Source organism: Nematolebias whitei, chromosome 19, assembly GCF_014905685.2.
Source record: "Nematolebias whitei isolate Nwh7 chromosome 19, NemWhi1, whole genome shotgun sequence".
Classification (NCBI taxonomy): Eukaryota; Metazoa; Chordata; class Actinopteri; order Cyprinodontiformes; family Rivulidae; genus Nematolebias; species Nematolebias whitei.
In genome coordinates, this window is record NC_056516.1 from 1,112,873 (window position 1) to 1,130,693 (window position 17,821).

Consider the following 17,821-nt stretch of genomic DNA (forward strand, 5'->3'; position numbering starts at 1 on the left):
TGATGCACACAGACTCAGCACAGATCACACAGTGCTGAAAGCCAGGGAATAAAAGTGTGTTTTTAAGCGAGATTTAAAAACTGTGAGGGAGGGGGCCTGTCTAACGAGCAGAGGTAACTCATTCCAAAGTCTTGGGCCTGCTACAGAGAAGGCCCTGTCACCTCTACGCTTGAGACGGGTTCCTGGGACTGTTAGGAGCAACTGGTCTGCTGATCTGAGAGAACGTGGTGGGACATACGGCTGGAGCAGATCAGTAAGATAGGAGGGGGCAGAGCTGTTTAGTGATTTAAAGACATACAAGAGTATTTTGAATTTGATTCGAAGGTGAACCGGAAGCCAGTGTAGGGAGGCCAAAACAGGAGTAATGTGCTCTCTTTTGCTTGTGCTGGTCAAAAACCGGGCTGCTGCATTTTGGACCAGTTGGAGTCTAGCTATGGAGGTCTGACTGATACCAAAAAGGAGTGAGTTGCAATAGTCGAGCCTGGATGTAATGAATGCATGAATTACTGTCTCCAGGTTATTTTTGGACAATATGGGCTTCAGCTTAGACAGTCGCCTCAGCTGGAAAAAGCAGGATTTAACAATCATATTTACATGATTGTTGAGTTTCAGAGAAGGGTCAAGTATCACTCCTAGATTAGTGACTCTTTGTTTCACTAACGGTGACAGAACGGATAGGTCGATACAGTGGTTGGTGATTGTGTCATTGGGAGGAAACAGCATAACTTCAGATTTCTTCTCGTTGAAACTCAAGAAATTTAAAGCCATCCAATCTCTGATGTCAGCCAGGCAGTCCAGTAACGGTTGAATAGAGCGAGTACCGTTGAGTCTGAGGGGGAAGTAGATTTGGCAGTCGTCGGCGTAGAAATGAAAAGGTATGTTATGTTTCCTGAAAATAGCACCTAGTGGCAGCAGGTATAAAGAAAATAAAAGAGGACCAAGGATGGAACCTTGCGGTACCCCCCATTTAAGCGCTGCCGAGGCTGAACTAAAATCTTTGATGGAGACACAAAAGGACCTGTCAGCGAGGTAAGATCTAAACCATTCGAGGGCTGACCCAGTGATGCCCACCCACTGCTCTAACCTCACAATGAGGATCTCGTGGTCGATTGTATCAAAGGCAGATGTGAGGTCCAGTAAGAGAAGGAGCACAGAATCACCAGCGTCTGTGAATAGGAGAATGTCGTTAAAAACCTTGAGAAGAGCAGTTTCAGTGCTGTGGAGAGGTTTAAAGCCAGACTGGAATAGCTCTAAGATGGCATTATCCTCTAGAAAGCATTTCAGCTGGGACTCCACTATTTTTTCCAGTAGTTTAGCGACAAAAGGGAGTCTGGAGACAGGCCGGAAGTTGGACATGACTGAGGGGTCAAGGCTAGGTTTTTTCAGGAGAGGTTGGACAGCAGCATGTTTAAAAGTTATTGGCACCACACCTGAGGCTAAGCTGCTGTTCACAATGCCAAGAACAGGAGGGCCCAGAACAGGAAGAAGCTCCTTGAGGAGTCGAGGGGGGACAACGTCAAAAGGGGAGCCAGATGGCTTCATGTTGCACATGACCTGCTCCAGGGAAGACAGAGAGATGGGCTCGAAGTGGTCAAGAACAGCAACACAATGAGATGGGATGGACGGATCATAAGCAGGTGGAGAAATGAGTGCCCGGGTGTTTGCAACTTTTTCAGAAAAGAAATGGAGGAAGTTTTCACACAGCTCAGTTGAGGCTTCTAGAGGTGAAGGTTCACTGAGGTGTAGAACTGAGTTCAGGGTGGAAAAAAGGGCTCGGGGGTTGTGGGAGTTTGAGGCAACTATTGCAGAAAAGAACTTCGATTTGGCGGCTTTAACTGCCTTCTGATAATGACGCCAACTCTCCTTTAGGATTTGAAAAGAAACCTGCAGCCTGTCTTTCCTCCACCTGCGTTCTGCTCTCCTACACTGCTGTCTAACGGCTCGAGTGACGTCATTAAGCCATGGTTCTGATAAAAGTTTTGTTTTCCTGGTTTTAACGGGAGCAACACGGTCCAGAATATTTAAGCAAACGGAGTTAAGCTGAGAGGTTAGCTCCTCGGTGGAGAGAGACACTGAGAGCTGATCGATCCTCTCAGAGCTAAAAGCTTCAGTAAAACGTGCAGCAGTGAAACGGTTAATGGCGCGTGAAGTACGTGCAGAATCACATGACTTAGCAGTAGGACAAGGCGGGATGATATCAAACAAGACAGGCATGTGGTCTGAGAGAACGTTGTCACCGATTACCAAATTACAAACAGAGACATCACGTGTTAAAATGAGATCCAGAGTGTGACCGTGTTGTTGGGTGGGAGCATTTACATGTTGAATTAAATTAAATGAGTCCAACAAATCAAGGAAGTCCTTCACTAACGGCTTCTCCTGACAACAGACGTGAATATTAAAGTCACCAGCGATAATAAAGTGATCATATCTTGGTGTGATGTAAGCCAGAAAATCAGAGAATTCACTTATAAAGTCCTTGGAACGAGGGGGGCGATAAACAATCGCACACAGAACGGGCGGGGAATGTCCGAGTTCAAAAGCACTCAGCTCAAAACTGGAGCAGGGCATGAGGGTGGACAACTGTTTACAGGAAAAGTTTGATTTAAATACAGTTAATATTCCACCACCCCGCCGGCCTGATGGCCGTGGGGCATTAAAACACAGACAGTCAGGAGGTAAAAGTTCCACCATGGCGCTTGAATCACCCAAAGGCAACCAGGATTCCGTGAGAAAAAGAAAATCTAGTCCCTCGTCTTTAAAAAAGTAATTTAGGATAAAAGTCTTGTTGGCAACAGACCTTGTGTTGATGAGGCACGTCCTGATCTGGTTCGACACAGAACCAGCCATGGTGGGGTGGTGCGCGCCAACGGTTGCAGATTTTCAAAAACAGCACCTGCAGGATGGTCCAAGCGCCGGGCCGGTAGACAACACCCATATTTTCCCTGGTCCGGGCACGTAGGAAGCTGGCTGTGGAAACGTTGACCACGCAGAGCTTTGAGTTTTACCAGCCGGCCGGCACGTTTACCCCGGCGTCTGGATCGATATCTCCTAGAAGGCAGGCTTGGGGCCCAGCGTAAACAAGCAGGCACGTCTGCCAGAAGGGGTGGAAGAGGGGGGGTGGTCCCGAGTCACGATCAAAATGGTCCGAATCAGCGACAGCAGAAACAGACAATCGAAGATCGAGGAGCTGTTGTCGGTCATACACAAGCAGCGAGTTGATATCCCAGACAAAAAACGAAAAAAGCAGAAATAATCCAAACAGTATCGTCAGAGGTAGATTGCAGGCCATGTACACAGGCGCCATCTTACCGGAAGCAACCTTTTCAGATGGTTTAAGAGCTGTCAATAAGAGTTTGAATAGAAGAACTGACATTTTGTGGCCTGTTTTGTCTTTTGAAAGTTGGAACAGTCATCGTGCAAAAACCTTGTCATGTTGCAACAAAACAATCATCAGTTTACCCTGCCCGGTCTACCCTGTTCTTTGTGGGAGATATGAAAAGTTTAAAGGACCTTTCATAATCAGAAGTAAGATACAAAGAAAATCAAAGAGAGATGGAGGGTGCATTCTGCACTCTGAGGGTGTTTAATAAATCCTATAGCAGTGAGACACACACCACCATAATTTCCAGACTATAAGCCATTACTTTTTTCACATGCTTTGAACATTGCGGCTTATACAATGCTGCAGCAAATTTATGGATTTTTTATCTTTTGATGGGCTAACAAGCTTCATGCAGCCAAAACATTTAGCCTCGTCACACCCGGGCACTCATGTAGCTGCCCGAAACATGTCTCTCTTGGGGGGTGGGTCCTCATGACTCATTGAGGCTACCTGTATTAATAAATGTATAAATAAATTTTCAAAAAAATCTGTCAAATTAAATTACCAAACAGGTCATAGTGGACTAATGTAAGGTGGTTTCATTGGTCCACTGGGTCCCCGTTCTCTCCCCTCTCTCCGTTCTCTCCTCCCCTTCCTGGGGGCACAACAAAGTATTTGCAGCCACTTGAAATCAGTGTGAATGGTGCATTTCAAATCTGAGCTCGGCGGGAGATTTGGATGACCAGCGACGAGAAATCATTTACCAAAACTGGCCGCAACTTTTGCTCCAGTTGCCAGTGGATCCTGACAGTGGATCCTGACAGTGGATCCTGACAGTGAAGCAGGGTAAAAAAACCTCCATCACCAACGAGTTTCGAAATGCAGCTGTATGATGAAGAGGACAACACAAGCTCAAGGGCGCAGTGTGCAGGAGGAAGATGAAGATAGTGATCAGTGACTTCCTGGTAGACTACTGTATTTATTTATTTATTTTTTTACCAGCTGTGTTACAGGCACTGTTCAGAAAAAAAATTAATTAATTAATGTAAGTATTTATGTATGTTACTGATACGTATTTAACCAAAAGTTACAAAAAAAACCCTTTCTGTGTAAATATCTCATGTTCCGGTGTAGACACTAATGACTTATAGACACAAGCGGCCTATATATGTACATTTATTTTTTTTACTTTTTAAGTTTGGGGGTGTGGCTTATATTCACGTGAGCTCAATAGTCTGGAAATTACGCTATGTGGAAAAAGATAACCAGCTGCGAACAGCTACTAGTGAAACTAATATTTTGTTTGGTAGAGTAGCATTTTTGCTAACTTTGGAAAGCATTAGCGGAATTAGCTTCCACTAAATTAAGTTTTTGCCAACTTGAAATCAGCTAGCAAAATTCCCAAGCTTTTTCCTGTCAATGTGGTCATGTCTCAGAGTCCGTTAGGCATGCTATTGGCTTACTACGTACATGTGATAAGATGTGATTGGTTAACGCAGTTTCAACTGGAAGGAGGCAAAGACGTATGACGCAGACTGAGTGACAGTCGTCTTAGTGGTTAGCGGTTTAGAGTTAGACACTAACGTTTTACTTAGCTGTGCCCACCACTGAAGATAACAATGCACACATTTTAATCAGAGACAAATGTTACTAATGGACTAGCAGGGTAAGCCTTCCATAACGTTTACAATAAAGATCAGAAAATATATGTCCTCCCTGTTCAAGCCTTGGGTTAGAAGGAGCCCTGAGGCTCCGATTTAAAACTGCAGCAGGGTTAAACTGATTGTTTCCCATTTTAAATGGTAAAATGGTAAATGGACTGTATTTATATAGCACCTTTCTATCTTATCCAGATACTCAAACTTTACAACACGATCTGTGTCCTCATTTACCCATTCATCCAGAACTCTACTAGATCTCTACAAAGCTAATTGAACAAATCATTCTCAAGAGACTAATCAGTGCTTTAGATCACATTCATACACCAATGGGACACACATCAGAGGCAATGAGGGGTTCAGTGTCTTGCCCAGGGACATTTCGGCATGTGATTGCTGGTGGATTCGAACTGCTCTAACCACTCAGCCACAGCCGCCCTTTAGTGAAATCAGCACCAATTATTCAGAAGAAAAACACTCTTTCTGAATGGACTCATCTCTTACAGCTCAAACAGAGCAATAAAATATTGCACTGATATTTATGGAGTTAATTATTGACAGCTGTTGGACCACACTCTCTAATTTGGAGCTTATTTTGACTAAGTTCATGAAGACAAAATCCAGAGTCCTTAGCCATTGAGCATGGACACAACATTATGTGCCTCCTCTGCTTGTCTTTGTAGACTGTAGAAATGAAACACTGGAGAGTATTAGCATAATACTACAGATTAATTATTAACCCTCAATTTTCACTTTTGTTTAAACCAGAAGTGATGAGGACATGCACGTTGGTATAAAAATGTAAAGAAAAAGTAAAGTCACTGAGATTTTTATTATTTTTTTATGTGCAAAAAATGCTATAAAGTTGATGTGACATTATCACCTCACCGGTTTCCTCCCACAGACCAAAAACATGCATGTTAGGCTGATTGGCAACTCTGAATTGTCCCTAGGTGTGAGTGAGAGAGTGAATGGTTGTTTGTCTAATTTGTCTCTATGTGTCCCTGTGATGGACTTGCGACCCATCCAGGGTGTACCCGCCCCTCGCACAGTGATTGCTGGACATGGGCACCAGCGACCCCCATGACCCAAAATGGATTAAGCGGGTAAAGATAATGGATGGATGGATGGATGGTGTCCCTGTGATGGACTGGAGACCTGTCCAGGTTGTCCCCCACCTCTTGCACAGTGATAGCTGGATATAGGCACCAGCAATTCCCATAACCCAGAAAAGGAAAAAGTGGGTAAAGATAATGGATGGATGAAAATCTTCAAAAATTATATAAATTAGTGTGGTAACAGTATATCAAAGTGCTTGCTTGTCCAGAAATATAAAGTCTGACTTTCTGCAACCCATTTACCTTTAAATTATGTTTTTTTTGTGAATTCAGTCGACTACACATGGTTGTGGATAAAATTGCTTACTCTATTCTCAAGGATACGAGCCAAAAAAAACCCCTCCCTCTGTTTTTTGTTTTTTTTAATCTCCTATTGCCTGCAGTATCTCGCATGACAAACACTATGGTTTACTTGCATTCCCTGTTTAATTCCAGTCTAGAAGAACACCAAAGTCAAAGTTAATTTTTTCTTTATTTGTTGTTCCATCACATGTGGTACATGTGATGGAACAAAATTGTGTACACAGCTTTCCATTTACATCCAACAATAAAATGTAAAAAGTAAAATAAAAACAGTAATAAGATCTAAGATATGAACTAATAAAAATGTTAAACAAAGAATATGATAAGCACAAATAGTATAGAAACAATATGATGAAAAGCAGCAGCATGAAAATGAGTCTGTGTGAGCAAATGAGTGCGAATGAACACAGCAGCATGAAAAAAATCCGTAGGGTGAGCTCAACAACATAGTCAGCAGCACATATCAACAATCAAGTAGCATTACAGTAGGTGTGTTTGTTCCGTCTGAAGTCTACGACCATCTCCTTTGTCTTCTTTACATTGATGTGAAGGTTGTTCTTCCTGCACCAGCTCTCCAGGTGTTCCACCTCCTGCCTGATGCTGAACTCATCGTTGTTTGTGATGCATCCAACCACCGCTGTATCATCTGCAAACTTTACAATGTGACAGCCTGGATGGGTAGGTGCATAGTCATACATGAGCAGAGTGAAGAGGAGCGGGCTCAACACACAGCCATGAGGAGAGCCAGTGCTGAGGGTTATGGTGGAGGAGGAGAAGTTGTGGATCCTCACAGATTGCAGTCTGTTTGTTAAGAAGTCTAGGACCCAGTTGCAAATGGAGGGGCTTAGTCCTAATGTGAATAGTTTGTCCATCAGGATCTGGGGGATCATGGTGTTGAAGGCAGACGTGAAGTCCACAAAGAGCATACAGATGTAGGAGTCATTCTTCTCCAGGAGGTTGAGAGCAGTGTGGACCACAGATGAGATTGTGTCTTGTTTTGATCAATTCTTACAGTATGTGTACTGGTGAGGGTCTTCTCTGATTTTGATGGTTATTTTGATGTGGGTCGTGATCATTCTTTCGAAGCATTTAGCGACTATAAGGGTGAGGGCTACTGGCCAATAGTCATTCAGGCCAGTCACTGTAAAGCTCTTTGGGACTGGGATGATAGTGGCAATCTTCAGGCAGGTGGGAACTGATGACAGGGTGAGGGAGGAATTACTGTAAAGATGTCGGCCAGTATCTCGCACAGCTGATCAGCACAGTCTTTCAGCACCTTCCTGGGGATGTTGTCTGGGCCAGTTACTTTGTGAGAATTAATCCTCCTGAAAGTACTCCTGACTTCAGCTGAGATCATGCTGAGAAACTCCTCTTCCAGTGGTGGGGTGAGTCTGGTGCTTGGTGGTCTGTTTGGGTTTTCAAAGCATGTGTAGAACTTGCTGAGGGCTTCAGGCAGAGATGAGTCTCTAGGGCATTGTGCATCTCTGCCTTTATAACCTGTTCTACACTTAATGGACTTCCACATGCTTCATGGGTCTTGTGAGGTGAATTGAACCTGGATCCTCTGTGCATATGTGGCCATGGTCCTCTTAATGCCAGCAATCAGCTCTTTCTTTGTCCTTCTTAGCTCCTATGAGTTGCCAGACCTGAAGGCAGTGTCCCTGGCTTCCAGCAGGGTGCAAACCTCTGCATTCAGCCAAGACTTCCTGTTCAGGTAACTTTTAATATATCTGATGGTGGTGACGTCATCAGCACATTTGCTACAGTATCCCAGGACTGAGGATGTGTATTCCTCCAAGTCTAGCTCCCCCTCATTTACAGCAGCGTCTCTGAAGACATGCCAGTCTGTGCATGCAAAACAGTCTTTCAATATGAAGTCACCATTCTTCACCCAACTTTTGACTTTCCTTTGTATTGGTCTGCACCGTCTCAGTGCGAGGAGATAGCAGGGACCAGAAAGATGGCAATATGGACAGGAAGTCTTAGGTGGGGGCGGGGGGCGGCTTTTTGTGCATCTCGTACATTGGTGTAAACACTCTCGCTTCCCAGTTACATCCAACAAAAGTATAAATTGTAAAGAAAAACAGTAATAAGTACAAAGATATAAACTAAGAATACACTAAACTAAGAATATCCTAAGCACTAGTAGTACAAAAACGATATGCTGAACAACAGCAGCATGAACATGAGTCTGTGTGAGCAGATGAGTATGAATGAATACAGCAGCATGAAATAAATCAGCAGCATACGATCAGCAACATGGATAGTCAGCAGCACATATCAACAATCAAGTGGTTTTATAGTGATTATCCTGGTTGGGGATTCATGAGTCGAACAGCTTCAGGGTAGAATCTGTTCCTCAGTCTAGTAGTTCTACACTTGAGCTGTCTCAATGAGCTAAATCACTGGTTTTCTAACAACTTTCTACAACTAAACAGTAACAAAACAGAAATCATTCTTGTCGGTACCAAAAACTCTCTTTCAAAATCAGAAAATCTTCTCATCCCCCTTAACAACTCTCTGCTATCCCCCTCGCCTCAGGTCAAGAGTCTTGGTGTCATCCTCAACACCACTCCCTCCTTCACTTCACACATCAACAATGTCACTTGGTCTGCCTATTTCCATCTACGAAATATTAACCGTCTCCGCCCTTCTCTCACACCCCGCTCTACAGCCATCCTTGTTCACAGTCTTGTGACTTCTCGGATTGACTACTGCAACTCCCTTCTTTATGGCCTCCCCAACAAATCTCTCCAGAAGCTGCAATTGGTCCAGAACTCAGCTGCCCATGTCATCACTCAAACCTCCTCCTATAACCACATCACTCCAGTCCTGCAGCAGCTCCACTGGCTCCCGGTTAAATCACGCATCGTCTTCAAAATTCTTCTTCTCACTTTTAAAGCTCTCCACAACCTTTCCCCTCCGTACCCATCTGACCTCTTACACATCTCCATCCCCTCTCGCTCTCTCAGATCCTCCTCTTCACTACACCTCCATGTACCCTCTGCCCGCCTCTCCACCATGGGGAGCAGGGCCTTCACCTGCTCTGCCCCTCATCTTTGGAACGCTCTACCCCCTGACTTAAGAAACACCACCTCTCTTTCTCTATTCAAGACTGCTCTGAAAACACATCTCTTTAGACTCGCTTATCCTTAACTTTGCTGTATGTATTTTATATTCTTCACGCATTTTATATTCTGTATGTATTTTATATTCTTTACGCATTTTATATTCTGTATGTATTTTATATTCTTTATGTATTTTATATTCTTTATTCCTGTTGATCTTTGTTCTTACTGTAAAGTGTCCTTGGGTGTCATGAAAGGCGCTTTTTTAAAATAAAATTATTATTATTATTATTATTATTACACTTAATGCTCCTCAACCCCCTGCCTGAGGGAAGCAGGGAGAAAAAGTGTGTGTGCTGGGTGAGTGGGGTCCTTCATGATGCAGGCGGCCCTCTTCCTGCATTTGGAGGTGTAGATGTATGTGATGGTGGGGAGACTGACTCCAACATCTTCTGTGCAGCCTTCACCACTCTCTGCAAAGCTTTACTTTTTGCAGCTGTGCAGCCTCCATGCCACACGTTGATGCTGGAGCACAGGATGCTCTCCACTGCACACATTTCAGCTACTATTTAACTGTTTTGTGTTAAATGCATCTTTTTCAGCTAATTCCACATGTTTTTAGCTCATTTCAGCTTCTTCCACATCCTTGTGGTAGTTTAAGCTTCTTTCTGCCTTTTCAGCTACTTTTCAGCTTTTTTATCGAATTTCCTATTTTTTGTGCTCATTTTGCCTGTTTAAACCTAATTCAGCAAATATCTGTTCTTTCTGGTTTCTTCTACTAACAGGTTTGTTCTTCTGTTTCAGTTACATTTCAGCATGTTTTTTTTATAGCTAATTTCAGCTGTTTTCAGCGAGTTTTTCAGAAATAAGCAGTCACACTGCAGTTTCTTAGGAAATTTTATTTCTCTAGTTTATATTTTATTTGTAAAGATGTAGTGAGTCACGTTGGTACGTGCCACTAGTTGTATGACAAATATATGTGGTATATATTTATGCATACTTTTCACGAGTTCCTCATCTTTCTGACTGTGTAATGTCGTGTATTGAATTCAACAGAAATGTAACGAGAGACGTTATTTACCTTTGACCCATCAAAATGAATGGAGTCATTTATTTTCAGAATCAAAGTTTAACATCAAACATTTACATTAATTTGGCAAAATATGAAAATAATAACAGACAAGTTTCACAGAAAATGAGCATCGATCACTCGGCGGTGAACGAGGACTTTGCTTCAGATATTTCTAAAATATCTGTACTGGTTTTGTGAGAGAGAGAAGAGTTTAAGATGAAATGGAGATTTTCTTACAGAGAACTATGTGAGGGAATTAATATCTGTTGACCAGAACGTGCACGCTTCATCAGATCTCAGCTCGCCTCCGGTACACTTTAGTCGAAGAAGAGACCGTTACCTGGTGATGATAGATCAGCTCGATAGAGAATCCTCCAGACCTTTCAGCGTCTCCGTTGAGAGCTGCTGAAATCCTTAGATAGTCGTGCGTGGGTTGTTCAAACAGAAGTTATAATTCCAAACGTCTCTGACTCTCCTGAATTCTCGAATTCTCTTCCATTCACTTCACCATTCTCCATGAATTCCCCATGAATTCTAACCAATTCTACCAGAACTCTCTCATTCTATGATTTGAATTCTGCATTCCTCTCTAACAGAACCGAGAAGTTCTCACATTTTAAATGAGTTTACTTCCGGGTTTACTTTAGAGCTTTCTGATTCGTGGATGGACCAGAAAGAGGTGTGGTTTTTGACGTAAGGTATTATCAAAAGTCGAGGTCAGGGAATGAATTTGTTTTCAACATACAGAAAAGATTATTGCAGAATACCAGACTTTTTGGAGCCTCACTCTGTTGTATCTTTCCAAATAGTAAAACATGACATCCCTTTTTCAGTAAACATTTAGTTGACCGAAGCTTCAACTTTCACATACTTACGACTTGGCTCATTTCAGACAGAAAATAAAGAAATGCATATTAACCTGATTTCTCCTTTGAATGAGGAATAAAATCATTACTTACTGTTTATGTAAAATAAAAATGAGTAGTTCTTTTTCAACCTGTAAGCATTGAATGGAACTAACACAATTTGATTATCAAACATTTGTAAAACAGTAATGATTATAGAGGATTGTCTTTTCTGCTTGATTAATTCAAGAAAGAAAGTCATCAGATGGCTCAGACTTATTCAGATCAATGAAAATAACAGTCTCTGTCCATCTGGTAGATTTGAGGTCATCAGGGTCAGATAAGGGTCAGACCAGGTTCACTACAAAGATCTGGTTTCAAATGTACATCTAAAACAGATTACCCATTGTTGTCAACCCCATTCAAGATGGCTACATTAGCTAACCTACACTAACCATCAGAAAATTAGTATACCTCTGTTTTACAGATGTTGATCTGAGGTTTAATGCAGTGGCAACTAGGAGTCATTCATAACTTACTCAAGTTGTGACATCTTGTACAATCACAGGAATTTGCACATTCAGCTGTTTTCAAGGTTAGACCAATATGGCTTCAACGGTGCTTTTATTTCTCAGGATAAGATGTTCTTAGTCTAAAGACTATGGGTTAGGGTTGGTCTGGCATGAAGGACTGATGTTGATTCAAAGAATGGTAAGCTTAAAGTCTTCTATGGCTGGATGGAGACAGAAAAGATAAATGTTCTGTTTGTGTTCAGCAGACTTTCATGGTGCCATTTCATTATGACACACTTCATCTGAGCTCTTACTCAGCATCAAAAGCAATGCTGGAAAGTTTTTTGTTGTTGCTTGTATTAGGAAAAAGACCTTGTGAGGAAACTGGAGTTAACAGGATAGAGTCATCTCACCTTCAGCTTGTTAAAGAGCAGGAAACAGATTGAGAAGTGAAACGTTCAGGTGAAAGTGTCACGGTAACAATCAACCTTCAGATTTTTACCTTTTCTTTGTCTCTCATGGACCCTTTTCCCAGAATTGACATCTTTGTCAGGGTGTCTTCTTGTAGTCTCTTTAACGAGTTCCCACGTGGCCCGAGGAGTTTGCCGACAAAGTTGAACTGCAACAGAAACCAGGAGAGCATGAGTCAGTTAGAATCTGTCTCAGATGAAAAAGAGTTTTCTCATGTCTTCAGCTCTGCTTTCACTCACAATAATCACAATTAAGCCCCCAGTATACTCCCGCGTACGTCCATACGCAGAGGTACGCACGTACGTACGCAGAGGTACGAGCGTACCCCCCAGGGCATGTCCATGCAAAGCTAAATTTTTATGACTGCATATGCGTACGCGGTGTCGCACAATAAACTGCCCGGCGACGGACTGTTTTGTATGCGACACCAATGTATTAAATTCCCCTTCTTCATCTCTGATCTGGCCTTTTCTTTTGTTTTGTTTTTTGCCAAGAGGCAGTGATCTCTTCCTCCTCCGTTGATGCAATGACTGAAATGGTGAGAAATGGAGGAATTTGTCAAAAGCGTATTAAACTCAGGTCCAGCATGGCTGCAGGAGGGTCTGGAGATTTCCTGGTGGGCTGGTCTGATGTGTGGGTTGAAGAGCTAGCGCTCCCTGGTTTTTTTTTTGGTTTTTTTTAGATCTTTTTATTAACAACATATAAACACAGAACACCGCTGTGGCTGAGGCTGCCAGCGCTTGTTTTTTTTTTTTTTCCCCCAGACCTGTCAATCAATCCAATAGGTATGTCAGCAAATGACCAATCGGCGACCTCAATTTGTCCCAAAGGTAAACGCCCTTTGTCTGTGAAGCTGCTCTGCAGCTGCTCGGGGTGTACGCTGGAGTCTGAACTCTGAACCTTCTGCGTACAGTACACGCGTACATACGTGTGAACAGCGTACATGGCAGTATACTGGGGGCTTTAGGGGTGGGCGATATTGCTCAAACATAACATTGTGATATTTCAGAGCATTCTGATGATAACGATAAATTTTGTGATATAACAAACAAACAAACAAAAAAAAAACAGAAATCTTAGGTATTCATTTGACAAAAGTAACTTAACATGTTGCTTTGCAGTATTATATAAAAAAAGGGATTAATTTTACTGAAATTACTTTATTTAGTAAAGTATTCAGTCTTAAAGTATAAAAATAAAAATGATCCTTCTGCTATTTAGATAGAAAAATCTGAACAACATATAGCTCAACAAAATCCATCACAAAAACTAAAGTGCAGGTGCAATTCCCAAATAAACTAAATGAAATGAAAGAATAAGATCTGTTGAGCATAATAAATGTAACCTACAACAAAAACCATGTTACCTTTGAATAATGAGCTATAACTTCCAAAACTTGTGACAAATGCTGAAAACAAATGAAATGCTGCCTGAAAGGATTCCTGATCAGAACATAACCATCTAGCTGGTTATCATTGATCAAGTGTCAGATTATTTGAACACAAGCCTGTTCAATGAAACATGCTTCAGTGCAGACCTGTTACACGTAACAATGTTCCCTCTTGTGCTCAACAACCTTTCAGAGGCTGCACTAGTGGCTGGATGCACAGGTCGTTTTTTGCGAAACAGCTAACCTGAGGAAAGATAACCTTGTGCACTTTCCACCAGTTAAGAGGATCACTCTCACTATCTGCTGGAGGACAGTCTAGGTACCATAGTTGTTTAATTATGCCTGAATTCTCTCTCTTGGAGATGGTCCTGTTCCTGGTCTGCAGCCCTCCTGAAAAAGCTGCAGAGACTCTTCTTTGACAACTTTGCATCACTTGGACCTGGGGTATCTTCAGCTGACCCTGAAATTTGTGCTGGTGTTTCAGCTTCCTCTACTCTTCGCAGGAATGATTCTATTTCTCTGACTGCTCTGTCTTTGATCACCTGCCTCTTTTCTTGGTCCATAGACTGTGGAACCGTGGGTCAAGAGACACAGCTGAGCTGCACGCTGTTTGTACCGGCAGTTTTCAAGCGCAGGGGGAGTGGTGATGGGGTGTTTCAGTGTAAGGGACGAGGCAGCATGAGCAATGCCTTTAGCTTTTTAGCTAGCTAGTATTGCGTGCGGCTAGCTTAGCGTTACACCAGTACCGACAGGTGGTGGTGGGGAGGCAGTTCGATTCGGTAGGTGGCACGCTCAGTTCTTTTAACAGGGCGGGGCGCCCTGCTTGTATAATGGTAGGGGAAACACTGACATATTTACACCACGAAATTAGTATATAATGATATAATTTATTTTCTAAGGCAAGTTTTTTTTTATTTATTTACAGGTATTATCGTGAATGATACGATATGGCCCAGCCCTAATCATAATTATTATCTGCTGTTGTCTTGTTCTGTGTGTTGATGAATGCAGGTGTGTTTCTGAGCTGTCTCATTTACAGAGACCTGGAAAAGTCTCCATACCCCATTTGAACTTTTCCACATCTTGTAACTCAGAACCGCAAACGTCAAAGTATTTTATGGGATTTTAGCTTATAGACCAACACAAAGAAAAAAATATTGTGAAGAGGAACTAAAATGACACAAACATTTTTATTAATATAAAAGCTATTTTGTGCCCCTGTATTCACCCCCCTGGCTCATTCTTCTTTGTAAAGCAGCTGAAGCTCAGTCAGACTGGATTGAGAGCATCTGTGAACAGCAGCTTTCAAGTTCTTTTTTTTTTTTCCAGCTTTCAAGTTCTGCCACAGATGGCGGCCTATGGTCTAAATCAGGGGTCCCCAATATGTCAATCACAATCTACCGGTTGATCTCAAAGTTTTCATAGATAGAGCACACAGCATTAATATATATGTGTAAAATAAACTAGTACTTGCTACTCGTACTACTATTCCTACTTTGTGTTTTTTCACTTATCGTGGGGCTCAGGGTACGGATCCCCCGCGATACACGAGGGACTATTGTATATAAGGCATTTTAAACCCTTCCCACAGTCAATATTCTAAACAATGTTTCTAAACTCTAAATGCTCTAAGAGAGCACAGAATGTCATGATTTCAGCTCTCTGCCATTGCTGCACCCTGCCACCTGCCACTCTTGGCCACGCCCACTTCTCTGGTGCAGAGCAGAGATCAGCTGATCAGCTGCAGGAGGACATTTCTTCTGCAGTGCTGGGCTGCACACAGGTGCAGCAGGTGATAACTAATTTAAAATAATTTATTTTTAATAAAAATTCCATGCTGATCGTGCAGCTCATCCATCATTCAGCTAATTGTGTGTCATGTCCATTCTTTATTTTGAAAAACCGCGATAGAGCGAGTCCGCAAAAACTGAACCTCGAAGTAGCAAGAGACTACTGTATATATAACCTGTGAATAAAAATACATAGAGAAAATTGGCCTGTTGCGATAAACAATAAATCAATTAATCGCATGATGAATGAAAATTATCAACCTCATTTTCATTTATCGGCTTTATCGTTTCTTCATGTCTCTCTCTTTCTACTGGACACTAGATGACTAAAGGTTCAACTCCGGTGCTCTTTACTGACCTCTCCCTTTCTCTATTCTCTTTAAAATCTAGTTTAACAATCCAAAATCACATTTTTGGATCGCTCAAAGCAGCTAAGCTGTGAAGCTATGCTACGAGCTAAGCTAACTGGCCAACCTCAGGAAAAACATCCGTCTTGTTGAAGCTGCAACATTCACGGTTGAAAGCTGTGCCTTCGTGTAAAAAGTTGTTTTTCTCTGCAAAAAGACGCTAAGAACTTGTTTACTGATTTTTATTAAAAGGTTTTTGTGATAAATACTAAAGAGCTCAAAACATTCCAAGCATCCACCATTTTGAAAACCGAAAAACAACTACGAGAGACAGCCCATCACAAGGGGCCGCCCTCCCATTTTTCTTAAAGAGACAGCTGCTCGCTCCCTCATTATCATGAATCATTCAGTTAAAACAGTCTTATACTGCCATCCAGTGGTCAAAAAAAGCACTACACAGAAATTAACCTATTTTTCTTCTTAAATTTGACAATAAATTACTAATGTCAAATTTCAAACAATATTATCGTTTATCTCAATAATTTCTGAGACAAAATTTGTTATTGTGACGGGCTTAAGAGAAAAGCATGTCAAGATTATGGAGCATGTTGATCTGCAACATTCTCAGCATTTGTTGTCTGAGTGTTGGAACAACAACAACAAAGACATGTCAGGAAACACCCTTACAGCAGAACAAAGATCATTTCATTAAGTTACTACAATAAAACACGATGAAACTGAAACTGAATGGAGATCTCCTTTGGTTGTTTTTTTTGTTTGTTTGTTTTGTTTTTGTTTTTGATTAAGGCACTTAAACCTGAGACAAACTTCCTCACAATAATTTCAGACTGAGTTGTATTTATGAACAACAAGCCTTTAATATTGATCTAACAGTCAACGTTTTATTAATCTTCATCTTCTGAGCAGCACCAAAGTATAATTTCTTGGAAATTTAGCAAAGGATCCATTTTTCAAGCCTGCAACACTTTATGATACAAGCAAATACATTCTGCTCAGTATTAATCTTGTTTAGACAGGATGACAACACAAGTTGAAATGTTGTGCCCAGAACTTTGAAATTTACATTTACTGCCATCTTTACTGCTCCAGGACCTTTGTAGAGGTTCACATGATGAGGAGCGAGGAAATTATCCACATTAAACATCTGTGCTCAATAGTGTCCCTCCCACACATACCAGTCTCTTATATGAATCACTCACTGGAGGAAGTGACAAACCTCTGTTCAGACCACTGGTCAACCAAAGGCTTCAGAAGATGGAATGACTCAGACTCCCAAATTTCCCAAAATCCAACAGTAACTGAAACTGGAGCCATATAAGCCCCTTATCCACAGGGCCTTTTGGTGCTCCTATGTAACTAGTTTGGGCCGATTGCGTAGTGTCTCCACAGTGCCTTCAGCGGTGGAACCCGCATGATTTTTGGGACCTACTTCTCTGGGGTCCCAGGTCTGGTTCTTGTTCAGCGCACTGTCGGTCACTGATTGGTCAGGGGGAGGAGTCACTGGATCTTTCAGAAACTTTTCAAAACACAGATCCGCCATTTGCAATTTCTCAGACCGGAGTAGCGGCTGGACCTATTTTAAAGATTTAAAAACAATAATGACAACACTGTGGCCTAATGCTGAAGTGCTGGCGTTTTTTTTGTGCTTGCTGACCGACGACAAAATTCAGAGTGAGCTAGATGGAGCTCCGCCGGTCTACCCGGGTCCTCTCCACCGCAGCGTCGGAGCCAGGCAGGGCGCCATCTCCTCAAGCTAAAATTTATCTGTGGAAGTAAGTAAAACGCGATATTTACTGTTACGTTTTTTTGAGTTGAAAACTGCATAAATGGTGAAAGTCTGTTTTATTCGAGAGAAGCTAGCTGGCCGTTGTTAGCATGTAGCTTCGTGTAGCTTCTCATAC

The 17,821-nt window shown here is 42.0% G+C and overlaps 1 protein-coding gene across 1 annotated transcript in view; it reads right to left on the reverse strand.

The window, feature by feature from the left end:
• Positions 1 to 17,821, reverse strand: part of khdrbs3 (KH domain containing, RNA binding, signal transduction associated 3) — a 376,174-nt gene that overhangs the window by 160,210 nt on the left and 198,143 nt on the right. Inside the window, exon 3 of the mRNA XM_037693716.1 lies at positions 12,404 to 12,520. Coding sequence (XP_037549644.1) covers positions 12,404 to 12,520 — 117 coding nt within the window. The remainder of the gene's footprint in view (positions 1 to 12,403; positions 12,521 to 17,821) is intronic.